Below are 14336 nucleotides of genomic sequence, written 5' to 3'. Positions count from 1 at the left end.
TTCTAGTAGCGGTCACATCTCTTCGGAGAGTGTCCGAGCTAGCAGCACTGTCATGCAAATCCCCCTTCCTGGTGTTTCACCAGGACAAGGTGGTTCTGCGCCCGATTCCGGAGTTTCTTCCTAAGGTGGTATCCCCCTTTCATCTCAATCAGGATATCTCCTTACCTTCTTTGTGTCCTCGTCCAGTTCATCAATGTGAAAAGGATTTGCATTTGTTGGATCTGGTGAGAGCACTCAGAATCTACATTTCCCGCACGGCTCCTCTGCGCCGTTCGGATGCACTCTTTGTCCTTGTCGCTGGCCAGCGTAAGGGATCGCAAGCTTCCAAATCCACCCTGGCTCGGTGGATCAAGGAACCAATTCTTGAAGCCTACCGTTCTGCGGGGCTTCCGGTTCCCTCAGGGCTGAAGGCCCATTCTACCAGAGCCGTGGGTGCGTCCTGGGCATTACAGCACCAGGCTACGGCTCAGCAAGTGTGCCAGGCGGCTACTTGGTCGAGTCTGCACACTTTTTCCAAGCATTATCAGGTGCATACCTATGCTTCGGCGGACGCCAGCCTAGGTAGACAAGTCCTTCAGGCGGCAATTGCCCACCTGTAATGAAGGGCCGTTTTTATGGCCCTATCACGAGGTATTATTTTACCCACCCAGGGATTGCTTTTGGACATCCCAATTGTCTGGGTCTCCCAATAGAGCGACAAAGAAGGGAATTTTGTTTACTTACCGTAAATTCCTTTTCTTCTAGCTCTAATTGGGAGACCCAGCACCCGCCCCTGTTTTTTTGTATACACATGTTGTTCATGTTGAATGGTGTCAGTTCTCCGATATTCCTTCGGATTGAATTTGTTTAAACCAGTTTATTGGCTTTCCTCCTTCTTGCTTTTGCACTAAAACTGAGGAGCCCGTGATCCCACGGGAGGTGTATAGGCAGTAGGGGAGGGGCCTTACACTTTTAAGTGTAATACTTTGTGTGGCCTCCGGAGGCAGTAGCTATACACCCAATTGTCTGGGTCTCCCAATTAGAGCTAGAAGAAAAGGAATTTACGGTAAGTAAACAAAATTCCCTTCTCTTCACACCTCTGGAAATATGATTTTGAGGTATAGTGGTAAATCCTAAAAGTTTTTAAAGCCTTTTTTTTTTTTTCCATTATTGTTTGTGTTGTGTGTTAGTTCTTACCATCAAGGTCTCTTCAGTGACTTTCGCATTAAAAAAAATAAATTGCACATTACAATCATGGACACGTAGACTTGCTTTGGTAATTTTGGTCCGTGGCTCAAATCTAAAATAGACATGTCATCGTGAATTTTTGTGTTTGCAAAAAAAAACACGGGAATGTGAACAGCACCATAGTTTAATGGGTACATTATATTCATGGAAACCATTGAAAAAACAAATACATGATTCATGGATGTCTGAAGCCTTATAATAAATATCCAAAATAACATGCACTCAAGTAAAGGGAGGGAGAAAAATGGAAGGATGTAAATAGTGAAAATTGGAATGTGAATATGTATTACTTCCCAGAAAACATGAAACAAATTAGTTACTTCGCAAATATAAAATGGCCAAATTTACTTGTGCCCAGTTACCACGCCAAGGTGCAACTCTCAACTGGGTCCTAATCTAATTTTTATGCCTCTCTTCGTGTCCAAACGGACTTCTTTTATGGGCTAGAATAGAACCCGCAAAAGAAAAATTAAAACACCTGAAGTAACTGGGGGGAGTGCACTGACAAAGGACATGAGTTGCACCTTGGCGTGGTAGCTGGGCACAAGTAAATTTGGCCATTTTTTTTTGCGAAGCAACTTAGATTTTCATGTTTTCTGGGCAGTAATGCATATGCACATTCCAATCTTCACGATTTATATCCTTCTGTTTTTCTCCCTCCCTTTACTTTAGTGCAGCTGTTATTTTGGATATTATAGTCTGAACTGGTGCAAACTGAACATAACAGATAAGTTTAGGAAGTGCTGGCAATTCTGTTTTCAATGAAGCCTTAGTCATACAGTACATAAGCATGGAGTTTCACTCTCAGGTTTATCTGCCTTTTTATAGCAGACAGCCTAAATATTTACATAAAATAAGGGGAAAAACATTGCAATGTTTATAGCTACAAACGCTGTAATTGTCTTCTGGTTGGTACATGTAATATCTATATAACAACTACTGCTACCAAAGCTAAACAAGTCATCTGCTGATGTAGAAAGATTCTAGAAGTGAGGGAAGCCTTCCAATGCCAAATATAAGTACTGACAATCCAGCAGTGAGGTTTTTTTATTGTTGCGGGAGTTTTTTTTTTTGTTTTGTTTATTGGTATTTACGGCTTGGCAGTCCTAAGGAATTCTGTTCTGTTCTGCCCCCAAAGAAAGCAGAACTATGCAACAAAAAAAAAATGAATAGCCTTACATTACATAAATAGTTATTGCTCGGTAGAAAGAAGAAAGATGAGTTCTTGTGCTTAGAAGAGTGGGTGTTGCTACTCCCCATGTAGCTGGCTGAAAAACGCCAAAAGTCCCTACGCTGCTCTGTGCAAAAAGATTGCGAATTTTGCCACAATTCTAGTGTAATCACTGTGATAACTTAGGACCTAACCAAATGAGCATTTAACAGGAAGAGGCATCCGCAGAGTCCCATCCTGTTGATTTAACTCATTTGATCCAAAGGCGGGAGGAGAGACGTTGGCTGTGAGTAGACGCGGGGCTCGCATGTTGTCAAATGTCCCGTGAGACCTGAACCGCGGATACCAACACTGCTGGAACAGAGCCTAACGGGAGGGGAGTACAGGGTCTATTACTGCAGGAAATAAGTGGAAACATTGTTATAGTAGAGCAAAATCCCTTTAAATTTTATTTTCATTTGGGGAAAAGGAGAAAAATGTTAACTTTTTTTTTTTTTCTTCTTTTTTTAATGAGACCTATTCAGCAGGGTTCCCCAACTCCAGTCCACAGGAGCAACCAACAGAGCATGTTTTCAGGATTTCCATAGCATTGCCCAGGTGTTAATTTAATCACCTGCACAGGTAATAATTCCATCACCTGTGCAATACTAAGGAGACCCTGAAAAAATGCGCTGTTGGTGGGCCTTGAGGACTGAAGCTGGGGAACCCTGCATTAGAGGACTTAAATCTGCAATCACTTGATTGCCCATACAATATACTGCATATTGTACTATTGCAGTGTATTGTGAATTTGTACCGCCCCGGGGCTCGGCCGGCTTCCGAGCCGCTCGGATCTGGGCTCGTCGGTGGGTGGCTCGAGCTCCTCCCGGACCCAGGGGGGTCACGTCGCTCTGAAGGGGTGCTGGCGCTACGTGAGGGGTGGTGTTCGGTGGGACGGTCCACGGCCGAGGCCGCGGTTGTGTTTGAGGGTTAAGTTCGTGACGCCACCCATGGGCTGTGGTGAATGGATGGACACCACCGCTGCCGTTGACTAGGCTCCCGAGGACGGTGTTGCGCAGCTTGGTGTTGACCCCTCCGTGGGTAGGGGTTGATGGTCCCGGGGGGCCCGAGGGAGGTGCTGAGGCGGGGAGATGGGTGCTGGCTTGTTGATGTTGTGCGCAGCCCGAGGGCACTGTTGTACTCACTATTACAGATACACTGGAGTCTCTGGTAAACCAAACAAGATGGTGGACGGTGCCCGCAGCCGGCTGCGCTTCTCGCCTTTTTCAGGTTGGTGGTTTCCGCCTTTCTCCTGAACCTCGCTGTTAGTAGAATGGTGATTCCTATGCCTTAGCAACGGTAGTCCGCTCCCCAGCTGTGTGTGTGTGTGTGCCGGTAGAGCCCTTTTGCACGCAGACTCTGGCCCGTGCGATCTCGATGCCTGGGCGGTGGCTTTCTATCCCTATGGTTGGGCTGTTGTCTTCAGTCGGGTCTTGGGTTGGAAAGGACCTAAAGTCCAGACCCCAATCAGTGAATTCGACTTGGTCCAGTGGCTTCTGGGCCTCGTACTGGGTCTGAGTACCCCTCCTGGTGCTCCGGTTTCCAATCTGTTCCCCGGTTCGGTACCGGCGGGCCACTACCCGGTCCTGGTCCCTTACGGTTCCACTGGCTGTAATCCCAGCTCCTGCAGGCGGCCACCAACGTCTGCCTCCTGGCCACAGGGTATCCGGGCTCCAACCCAGATCCCTGACAGATGTCTCCTCTTTGCTACAACTCTCCTCCACTCCTGTCACTCCACTCACTCCTCTCAACTCCACTCAACTCCTCTGTTTTTCCCGCCTCAGACTCTCCGAACTCCTCGGTGGGCGTGGCCTGGGTGTGAACGTCAAGTTCTGAGAAGGGTGACTCAGGGTTTTAAGGTTGGCTGCTGGTACCTTTTTAGGGGATGGTGTTTGTGCAAGGGCCTACCTGTGACTACCTGGCTAGTCCAGGGCGTCACAAATTCATTGGTCTGCTTTGACAAGCAGCCACGAACTGGGCCTAATACCGTAGGAGATTTAACATCGACACAGAGATAACCAGAGGCCCCAGGCTGCCATGGCAACTGATCGGCACCATGCGTGGTGCTGGTGGCCGTCCGAAGGGACGGATATCATGTTGACGCCTCTTAAATGTCACTCTCGTGCCTGACAGCTGTATTTATGGAGTGAAACATGATTGGAGCTAGCTCCAATCTCGTCAATTACTCATGTTTGATAGCTACTCAGCTTTTGAGCCTGCTTCAATGATACTGTATGGTGGTGGTTGTTTAGTTGTTTAGGAATAGTGATGAGCGAGCACTACCATACTTGGGTACTCGGTACTCATAACAGGCTTTTTGACGCTCAAATGTGCTTGACTTGTTAACCAAGTATAATGGAAGTCAATGGGGAACTCGAGCATTTTTCCAGAAGTTCTTCTGAAAAAATGCTTGCGTTCCCTATAAACTTCCATTAAACTCTGTTAATGACTCAAGCCCATTTCAGCTTCGTTACGAGGCCCGAGCATGGTACTGCTTGCTCATCACTACTTAGCAGTTAAAAAGGTGAGGTCCGCTAGTTTAGTGCAGGCTTGTATTGCACATGAAACAACTATTGTGTAGTGACTTTTCTAGGAGTTGTGCTATAACTGTTATTCCTAGAAATGTATGAATATGTGGAGAACTGGATAGGACCATTAACCCTGTCAAAGGGATGTGAACCCAGTAATAGCAGCTGCCCTGATCGGATAGTAAGGTTACATAGAGTGCACTCCCAACAGCTAACAGCCAGTTGTGAATTTATTACTTACCAGTACTAACAGCACAAGAACTGCACAATGTTCAGGTCTGAAACAATACTGCCAAAAATTGGTGTATCTGTAAGAAATACAATCTTTATAAAAAAAAAAATGAAGAAATTTGACAAACTGAATAAAAGATATCAAAGCCCAGTCCACACTTGTACAAATTTGGAGACAGACTTACCTTACACATAAAAGGTGAAAGCAAGGCAAGAAAACAGCTTAAAGAGGAACCGTGATTTTACTTTTTACTTCGTAAACAAATAGTACACATGAAAATAAGCAACTTTGTAATATATCTTATCTTTCTCTGCCAGAATTGATCAGTCGTTATCAAAATTCTCAATTCTGAGATAAAATCTGTATTCAGTGAAGACTTTCCAATTACTGAGATAGGAGATGGCAGCTGTTACTGATGAGATTGTATCTACATAGAAGAGTGGAAGGACGGAGCTCTGCCACTACCTCCTCCCTCTAGCTCCCCCCTCTGCCTGTAGTTCCTGCCTCTACCTCCTCCCTCTGCCTCTAACTCCTCCCTCTGCCTCTAACTCCTCCCTCTGCCTCTACCTCCCCCCTCTGCCTGTAATTCCTTCCTCTGCCTCTACCTCCTCCCTCTAGCTCCTTCCTCTACCTGTAGTTCCTCCCTCTGCCTTTACCTCCTCTGTCTGCCTCTACTTCCTCCCTCTGCCTGTAGTTCCTCCCTCTGCCTCTATCTCCTCCCTCCTCCCATCCTCATAGAATCTCATCAGCACCAACTGCCATCTCCTATCTCAGTAATTGGAAAGTCTTCACTGAATACAGATTTTTACATCAGTACTGGGAATTTTAATAATGACTTATCAATTCTGGTAGAACAAGAAGCAGATTTGTCTGATAAGATATATTACAAAGTTGCTTATTTTCATGTGTACTATTGATTCGTGAAATAGAAATTAAAGTGACGGTTACACTTTCACTTACATTTGAATATGATTCTGTACCCGTGTACAGTTAACATAATTTGAGAAACTTCTGTGCTCATTTTCACGGGACACTTGAGATACAAAAATGAGAGCCATGACAGCTTCTGATCCCTAAACATGTCTCCATTATATCCATCCCAGAACTCCACCTCAAGGATCCTTTACATTGGCTGCTCTCCGCTATTGCTATTAATAGATGCCCTTATTCAAAGCGCTATTGTCTTACTACAATGGTGCTGTGATCTCATAGTATGCTTTCTTCAAAATGTTTTTCATTTATATTCTAGGCAACTTACATGGAAAATTAACCATTCCATTCCCAATTGAGTCTGTTTTTCTTTACTGCAATTAAGAAAATACAGCAGTCCAGACCTCCATGTGCCCAATGCGACATACAACCCCTGGCAAAAATTATGGACTCACCTGGCTCTGAGGATGATCATTTAGTTGTTTACTTTTGTTTAAAAAAAAAAAAAAGCAGATCACAGACATGGCACAAAACTAAAGTCATTTCAAATGGCAACTTTCTGGCTTTAAGAAACACTAAAAAAAAAATCATGAAAACATAATGTGCTAGCCAGTAACTGTTACTTTTCAAGACCAAACGGGGAAACATTATGGAATCACTCAATTATGAGGGTAAAAAATTATGGAATCACCCTGTAAATTTTCTTTCCCAAAACTAACATCTGCATCAAATAAGATCTGCTCCTTAGTGTGCATCTAAAAAGGAGTGATCACACCTTGGAGAGCTGTTGCACCAAGTGGACTGTGATGAATCATGGCTCCAACACGAGAGATGTCAATTGAAACAAAGGAGAGGATTATCAAACTCTTAAAAGAGGGTAAATCATCACGCAATGTTGCATAAGATGTTGGTTGTTCAGTCAGCTGTGTCTAAAATCTGGACCAAATACAAACAAAATGAGAAGGTTGTTAAAGGCAAACATATTGATAGACCAAGGAAGACATCAAAGCGTTAAGACAGGAAACTTAAAGCATTATCTCCAAATCAAAAATCTGGACCAAATACAAACAAAATGAGAAGGTTGTTAAAGGCAAACATATTGATAGACCAAGGAAGACATCAAAGCGTTAAGACAGGAAACTTAAAGCATTATCTCCAAAACAGGAAATGAACAACAAAACAAATGAGGAACGATTGGGAGGAAACTGGAGTCAATGTCTGTGACCGAACTTTAAGAAGCCACCTAAAGGAAATGGGATTTACATACAGAAAAGCTAAACAATAAAAAGATGACTGCCTGAAGAGAAGATGTAAATTTCCACAGTCATTGATGCATGTCAGGTAAAGGCACTGGGGAGATGGCTGTCATTACATCTTCAATAAATGCCCAAGTATACATTTAAATTTTAGACATTTTTATTATCCCATCAATTGAAAGGATGTTTGGGGATGATTAAATCATTTTTCAAGATGATAATGCATCCTGCCATAGAGCAAAAACTGTGAAAACATTCCTTGAAAGAAGGCACATAAGGTCAATGACATGGCCTGCCAATAGACCGGATCTCAATCCAATTGAAAATCTTTGGAAGTTGAAGAAAATGGTCCATGACAAGGCTTCAACCTGCAAAGCTGATCTAGCAACAGAAATCAGAAAGTTGGAGCCAGATTGATGAAGAGTACTGTTTGGCACTCCTTAAGTCCATGCCTAAGACACTGTAAACGGTTATAAAAGCCAGAGCTGGTGCAACAAAATACTAGTGATGTATTGGACTGTTCTTTTGTTTGTTTGTTTTTCATGATTCCATTATTTTTACCTCAGAATTGAGTGATTCCATAATTTTTCCCCGTTTTGGTCTTGAAAAGTAACCGTTACTGGCTAGCACATTATGTTTTCATGATTTTTTTTTAGTGTTTCTTAAAGACAGAAAGTTGTGATTTGAAATGACTTTAGTTTTGTGCCATGTCTGTGATCTGCTTTTTTTAAACAAAAGTGAACAACTGAATGAACATCCTCAGAGCCAGGTGAGTCCATAATTTTTGCCAGGTGTTGTACAAGCTGCACAATTGGAGATTGTAACTGTGCGAGTGCTTCCAGTCTCCAACATTCAACAGAAAGACTTTGCTGCAAAGTATTGCGTAGTGGAACAGCAGGCTCAGAGGCTCAGCATCCTCTACGTCCTATAGTGACTTTTCAGAATAGTCAGTCGTGTGTACATAATGACTAACACTTTGTGGCAATTCTATGACTTGTATCCTGCATTTATCACATCACTGGAGGACACAGACAGGAAAAGGCCCCAGTGCAATAGTCGCATATTATTACTAGTATTATTATTTATTATTATATCGCCATTTATTCCATGGCGCTTTACAAGTAAAAAGGGTATACATAAAAACAAGTGCAATAATCATGAACAATACAAAACAAACTGATACAGGAGGAGAGAGGACCCTGCCCGTGAGGGCTTACAATCTACAGGGCATGGGTGAGGATACAGTAGTTGAGGACAGAGCTGGTCGTGCAGTAGTATAGCGGACTGAGGGTTATTGCAGGTTGTAGGCTTGTCGGAAGTGGTGCGTCTTCAGGTTACATTTGAAGCTTTCCACAGTAGGCAAGAGTCTGATATGCTGGAGTAGAGCGTTCCAGAGTATGGGAGAGGCACAGGAGAAGTTTTTCATGCGATTGTGGGAAGAGGAGATCTTGTGAGGATCTGAGGTTGCATGCAGGTAGGTACAGGGAGACCAGGTCACACATATAAGGCAGATACGGGTTGTGGATGGCTATGTATGTCATGGGTAGTGTTTTGAACTAGTCTTTGAGCGATGGGAAGCCAGTTAAGCGAATGGCACAGAGGAGAGGTCGGGGAGTAGTGGGGGGGGACAGATGGATTAATTGGGCAGCATAGTTTAGGATAGATTTGAATGGTGCAAGAGTGTTAGAAGGGAGGTCACAGATTAGGAGGTTACAGTAGTCGAGGCGGGAGATAATCAGGGCATGCACTAGTGTTTTTTATAATTATTGGTTAAGAAATGCATGGATTTGGAAGATATTTTTGAGTTGTAGGTGAAGAGAGGTGAAGAAGGCTTGGATGTGTGGCTTGAAGGATAGAGCAGAGTCGAGGGTTACCCCGAGGCAACGAGCTTGTGAGACTGGGGAGAGTGAGTAGCCATTGACTTTGAAGCATATGGGCCCTTTGCAGCCCAGGAGCTTGTCAAAATGTAAAATTGCACCTACTTTGGAGGTAAAAATGGCCCCCCTGACCTCTTACACCAATGATCTATCTGCCCCTGTATCACCTGCTTTCTACTTGACAGGCTCCAAGAACAGTGAATAGAGGCTAGCTCCTTTGGTGTCTTCCATACACAGCAGAACAAGCACTCCCAAGTCTCTATCACTATGTAGCACACCCTCAGAAGCAGCAGTATAGGGGATGTTATACATCAGTACTAAGAAGTGGGGCTTGAAGCCAAGTACTGGGTGATATTAAACACTTACCAGAATCTGCAACAGCATAGTCTCTGCTTCAGTCAATCCATTACCAAACTCCTCAATGATAAACTTCAATAGATACCATGTTACCTGATCCCTATGTGAATTCATAATCCATCTCTTCTTCTAAAACAGATTTTTGCAGTTTTTCTGTTTTTTTTTTTTCTTCAGTTTGAAGTATCACTTTGGATCCAATATACAGTGCGCAGATTACAGGACACAAGCGTTATGTAGGTTTGTTCGTAACCCAATTATGTATGTAAGTTGCAAAAGGGGCAGGAAAAAACAAACCTCGCTGCAAATCACTCCAGCCATCCTGTTGCTCGTTGCCCACCATCCAGTCTTCTTGTTTCCCTTTAAAATGGCGCCCCATGGTATTGTGGATCAATTCTATCGCGCAAAATTGCAATATATATATCGATAAGGTCTTGAGAAGTTTTATCTCATTGCCCTCTTATGTCCAAGACACATTGAACCTTTTGGACAAACTAGAAGGGGTTGTCTTGAGTAATGCACTTCAACTAGCATCGAGTGGGGACAACACATGCCAATTTAGTGTGCCAACCTCCGCAGCAAGGTAGGGGATACTAGGGCCAGAGCAGTTGTTACTAGGCCCCCCAATATATTTATTTCATTTCTGTTGATAGCGTTTACTTACTCACGTTTTTGCTCACATTTTGCACATTATTTAGGAATATTAGTACCAACAAATTGGTTTTGAACATATAATGTTTACATTTTAACACTAGAAGTCCCAGAGAGGGGTCATTTAACATTTCTACCATTGGAACCCTATGGAGCTCGAAATTTCTGGGACTTCTAGTGTTAATGCATGTATATTTTTCGTGATACACATTTTACTCTGCATAAAAATTTTGCAACTTCTAGGGTAATCACTGATGACTTGGGACCTAACTTGCTTTACCTTCAATGATCAAAATCGGACCCTATCTTTTGCTTAGAAGCAGCTAATGAGCATGTGCAAAGGTAATTTTGAAGGGAGGGGGATCAGTAGGAGCTGTGATATCACCTATTGTGATTAGTGGACCCTCTGTTATCAGCTGTGTATAGAGGTGTTATCTGTCACTGTAATCCGGTCTCTGATAATGAACCTGCTGAAAACTCTTCCTGAAAACAAACTGAAACTGTGTGTAAAAAAAAAAGTACCAGTGGCCAGTGTGAAAATAGCAGGATTATTTTTTTATTTTTTTATAAAGATTTTGATAAAAAATAAATGAAAATTTAACAAAAAGAAATGTAAGAAATAAGCTTGATTTAAATAACAGGGCATTGTCTAATGACAAACTCTTTAAGAAATAGCATTATGATCCTATGCCTATACTTTGTAAAGGCTTTTGCATTATTACGATAATTGCCTTTCACGTAAAAGACGTATATTTAAATAAAATGCACACAACTATTTTTTTTTTATTTAAAAAAAATCTGTTTTATATGAACAAAACTGACTTCAGTGTAATACCAAAAAACAAACAAAAATCAAAATCTGAAATAAAAAGTTCATATAGAGACACCGTAAAGTAAAAATAAATATAAACAATAAATTTACAGTGAACACAAAAAAAAGTTAAAATCTAAAAACAGTGTAAACCCAAACACTAAAGTTCAATTGGTTGATATAACCGTTTACAATAATTATCAGCTAATATCTTGGACTGTGAGAAACGATGACTTTCTGCTTCCACTTCTCCAAATGTGATTTATTATCCTGAATACACTGGAGTGATCAATTATTGGCACAGCCCTAATGCTAATCCTAGAAATAAATTCTGCTAAGTGTCCAGTCATCCATCACACACAGGTTTCTGGATTAGTTATAACTTCACCATTTTTCTCCTTCTCTTCATCTTTTAAGAACTGTTCTGCCTCGGCAGATTCCACCTTCTCTTCTTGGAGGGCAAGATCTTCAGGCTTACTGATCTCCCTTATTTCTGCAACCTCTTCTTTATGTCCATGTTCTTCAGGCTTCTTCTTTATGCAGAAGAAATTGCCAAAAGTTAAAACTATTGCAGAAGTGACCACTTCAGTTCCAGCAATAATAAAAACGAACATGTATCTTCCTGTTGCATCCAGAATTTTCCCTGTGTATAATAAGAAATTGGTCATCAATATGAGGAGCATAAATGAATACTTTAGATCAACATCAGACATGGTGTTTGGAGCCAACTTCAGTGATTGAGGATTTGGTTGGAACACACACACACACACACACACACCCACACACACACACACACACACACACTCCGTTGAGCATTTCCAGCTTTGTCTGTTTAATCTGTGAAAATGAGATTGCTTTTTCAGTAAAGGTATACTCAACAGCTGCATAGAAAGTCAACTTTCCTTAACAAAGCACTCCCACCAAACATTTTCTTTTCTAGACCTATGTAAATGTATATGTAGTGCAAGGGCAGTAATATACTCACCATTTGCAGTCTTTCCCAGTTTCTAGCACAACCCCCATCTTCTATGTCACATCATGTGATGACTATTCTGACTTACCAGATCCCACAAGACCCTATATTTGAGCTGTGTCTTTTTCAATGTAAGCCTATGGAGCGTCAGAATGATGCTCCATGGGATTTGTAGTGCCAGGGTCCCTTCACAGCTCACCCTCCTCCCTGCAGGGATGCCCAACTCACTCACCGCCATGGCCGGCCAACACCAAGCTGCCTAGCTTCCCCATGGTCCTCCACATGAGTGTTCCTTGCTTCCTCCTTCCGTGGTCTGTGCACGTACCTCTGCCCCTCCTTTAAAGGGCTAGCATGTTATTTCCTGGAATTTCCTCGAAGCCTATTGCTGATAGGCACTGGGTACTTAAGGCACTGTCCCACTAGGGGAGTTGACTGATCAACGTGGTTAGTTAAGCTCCTACCTCTAAAAGGTGAGCCCGGGTCCCCTCTGTGGTCCAGTGGGTCCACTCCTGCTCGCCTCCGTACCATCTTCTGCAGCACGTGTTACAGGATTACATTGTAACAATGACTTTTGGCTCACACATTTGGCATTGTGTGATCAAACAAGTCGGAATAGCTGTAATGTGACCCAGTAGGACCGGAGCTTTGCTGTAAGCCACAATTGGTGAGTATATTACTGCACTTACACTACATATACAGTACATTTACACAGGTTTAGAAAAGAAAACGTTTTGTGACAGTGCTTCTATAAGGAATGTTCTTTAAGGGCTCATGTCATATCTGGATGGCCCAAGGTCTGCCAGTAAGAGAGACACTTTTCTAGTGCCTTTTCACACTGGTAAATTTAGGGGAAAGCATTGCTTCTCATGGATAATACTGTATCTCCATACAGAAGCTTTTAAATTGACCAATCATTTTTAAATGTTTCAGGTTCAATTAAAAAGGTGGGGATATTACCCTAATCACCAGTGGTAATATTTAAGTTCCCATGAGTAATAGCAATCTTCTTTTATGTAGCTTACTCATTTTGCTAGCTGGTTTGATTTAGCTCAAATCCTGAAATGTAAAGAGTCACTAATGTATTCTTTCCCAAAAAGGAAAGAAAAAATAATACCAAGAATGTCCATTTCTGAGCTTACCTGCTGATGGTGGTCCAATAAGTACAGCCATTGCTTCCATCAGAAGAACCAATCCAATAGCACTAGAGAACTTCTGTGTGCCAACGATTGCCATGAGGACCTCAAACTGTAAAGCACCAACCATCCCATATGAAATTCCAAAAAAGATGCAGAAAACTACTAGGCCTCCATAGGTATCTGACATGGATCCCATCAGATCTGTGAATCCATTAAAAACCATGGCGAAGCCAAACAGATATACACAGCGTGGACGAACCCACTCCAGTCCTGCAATGATACCACAGGTGGGCCGTGCAAATATGTCAACAAATCCAAGAATAGTAAGGAGGAAAGCAGCTTTTGTATCTTGAACTCCAATGTCTTTTGCATAGCTCACCACAAACACTGGAGGAACAAAAAGCCCCAAAACCATAATAGAAGCCGCTAGAGTGTAGATGACAAATCCACGATCCCGGAACACAGAAAAGTCGAGCAGTTTTTTAGGTTTGGGTTTTTCTTCTTCTTTGGTCTCTTCTTTCGCAGTCTTTGGTGCCTCTAGTGGTCTCATCAGTGCAGCACATGCACAGCAGTTAAGAAGCAGACCTCCTAATATAAGAAAGCCTCCCCGCCAGCCAAATTCATACTGAAGAATTTGTCCTAATGGAGACAGGCAACAAAGGAACACTGGGCTTCCAGCAGCTGCCAATCCATTGGCAAGTGGACGACGTTTGTCGAAGTATCGATTTAACATAATGAGAGAAGGCTGGAAGTTCAATGCCAGTCCAAGACCTGTCGCAGAGGAATAACATGAGTTCTCATGGAAAAAAAACCAAAAATATATATATATATATATATATATATATACACATACACACATCTTTTTGCAGTGTTGAATTTTTTTGAAGTTATAAAATGTGCTCATTGTCAATTAATAATACCCTTCATATTATCACTAACCCAAATGCCAAAATGATATAACCTACCTGTGAGGACTCCGGCAGTGAGGTAGATTGTTATGATGTTTGTACAAAAGGACGCACACACCATCCCAAGTGAGGCAAATAGACCACCAACCATCATTACTGGCCGACATCCAAACCGGTTCACACAGATACTACAGATAGGACCTAACACATAAAATAAAGCAGTTAGCCAAAGAAAATGTGAAA

The 14336-nt window shown here is 42.3% G+C and overlaps 1 protein-coding gene across 1 annotated transcript in view; it reads right to left on the bottom strand.

The window, feature by feature from the left end:
- Window positions 1-10805: 10805 nt before the first annotated feature.
- Window positions 10806-14336, bottom strand: part of SLC16A3 (solute carrier family 16 member 3) — a 75045-nt gene continuing 71514 nt past the window's right edge. The window contains exons 3-5 of the mRNA XM_075347522.1: window positions 14151-14294; window positions 13189-13956; window positions 10806-11719 (exon numbers count right to left, since the gene is read on the bottom strand). Of these exons, the coding sequence (XP_075203637.1) occupies window positions 11430-11719; window positions 13189-13956; window positions 14151-14294 (1202 nt within the window). The 3' untranslated portion in view covers window positions 10806-11429. The remainder of the gene's footprint in view (window positions 11720-13188; window positions 13957-14150; window positions 14295-14336) is intronic.

This window comes from Anomaloglossus baeobatrachus, chromosome 5 (assembly GCF_048569485.1).
Source record: "Anomaloglossus baeobatrachus isolate aAnoBae1 chromosome 5, aAnoBae1.hap1, whole genome shotgun sequence".
Classification (NCBI taxonomy): Eukaryota; Metazoa; Chordata; class Amphibia; order Anura; family Aromobatidae; genus Anomaloglossus; species Anomaloglossus baeobatrachus.
Note: the sequence above shows the minus strand (reverse complement) of the source record. Positions and strands in the feature narration are given on the sequence as shown.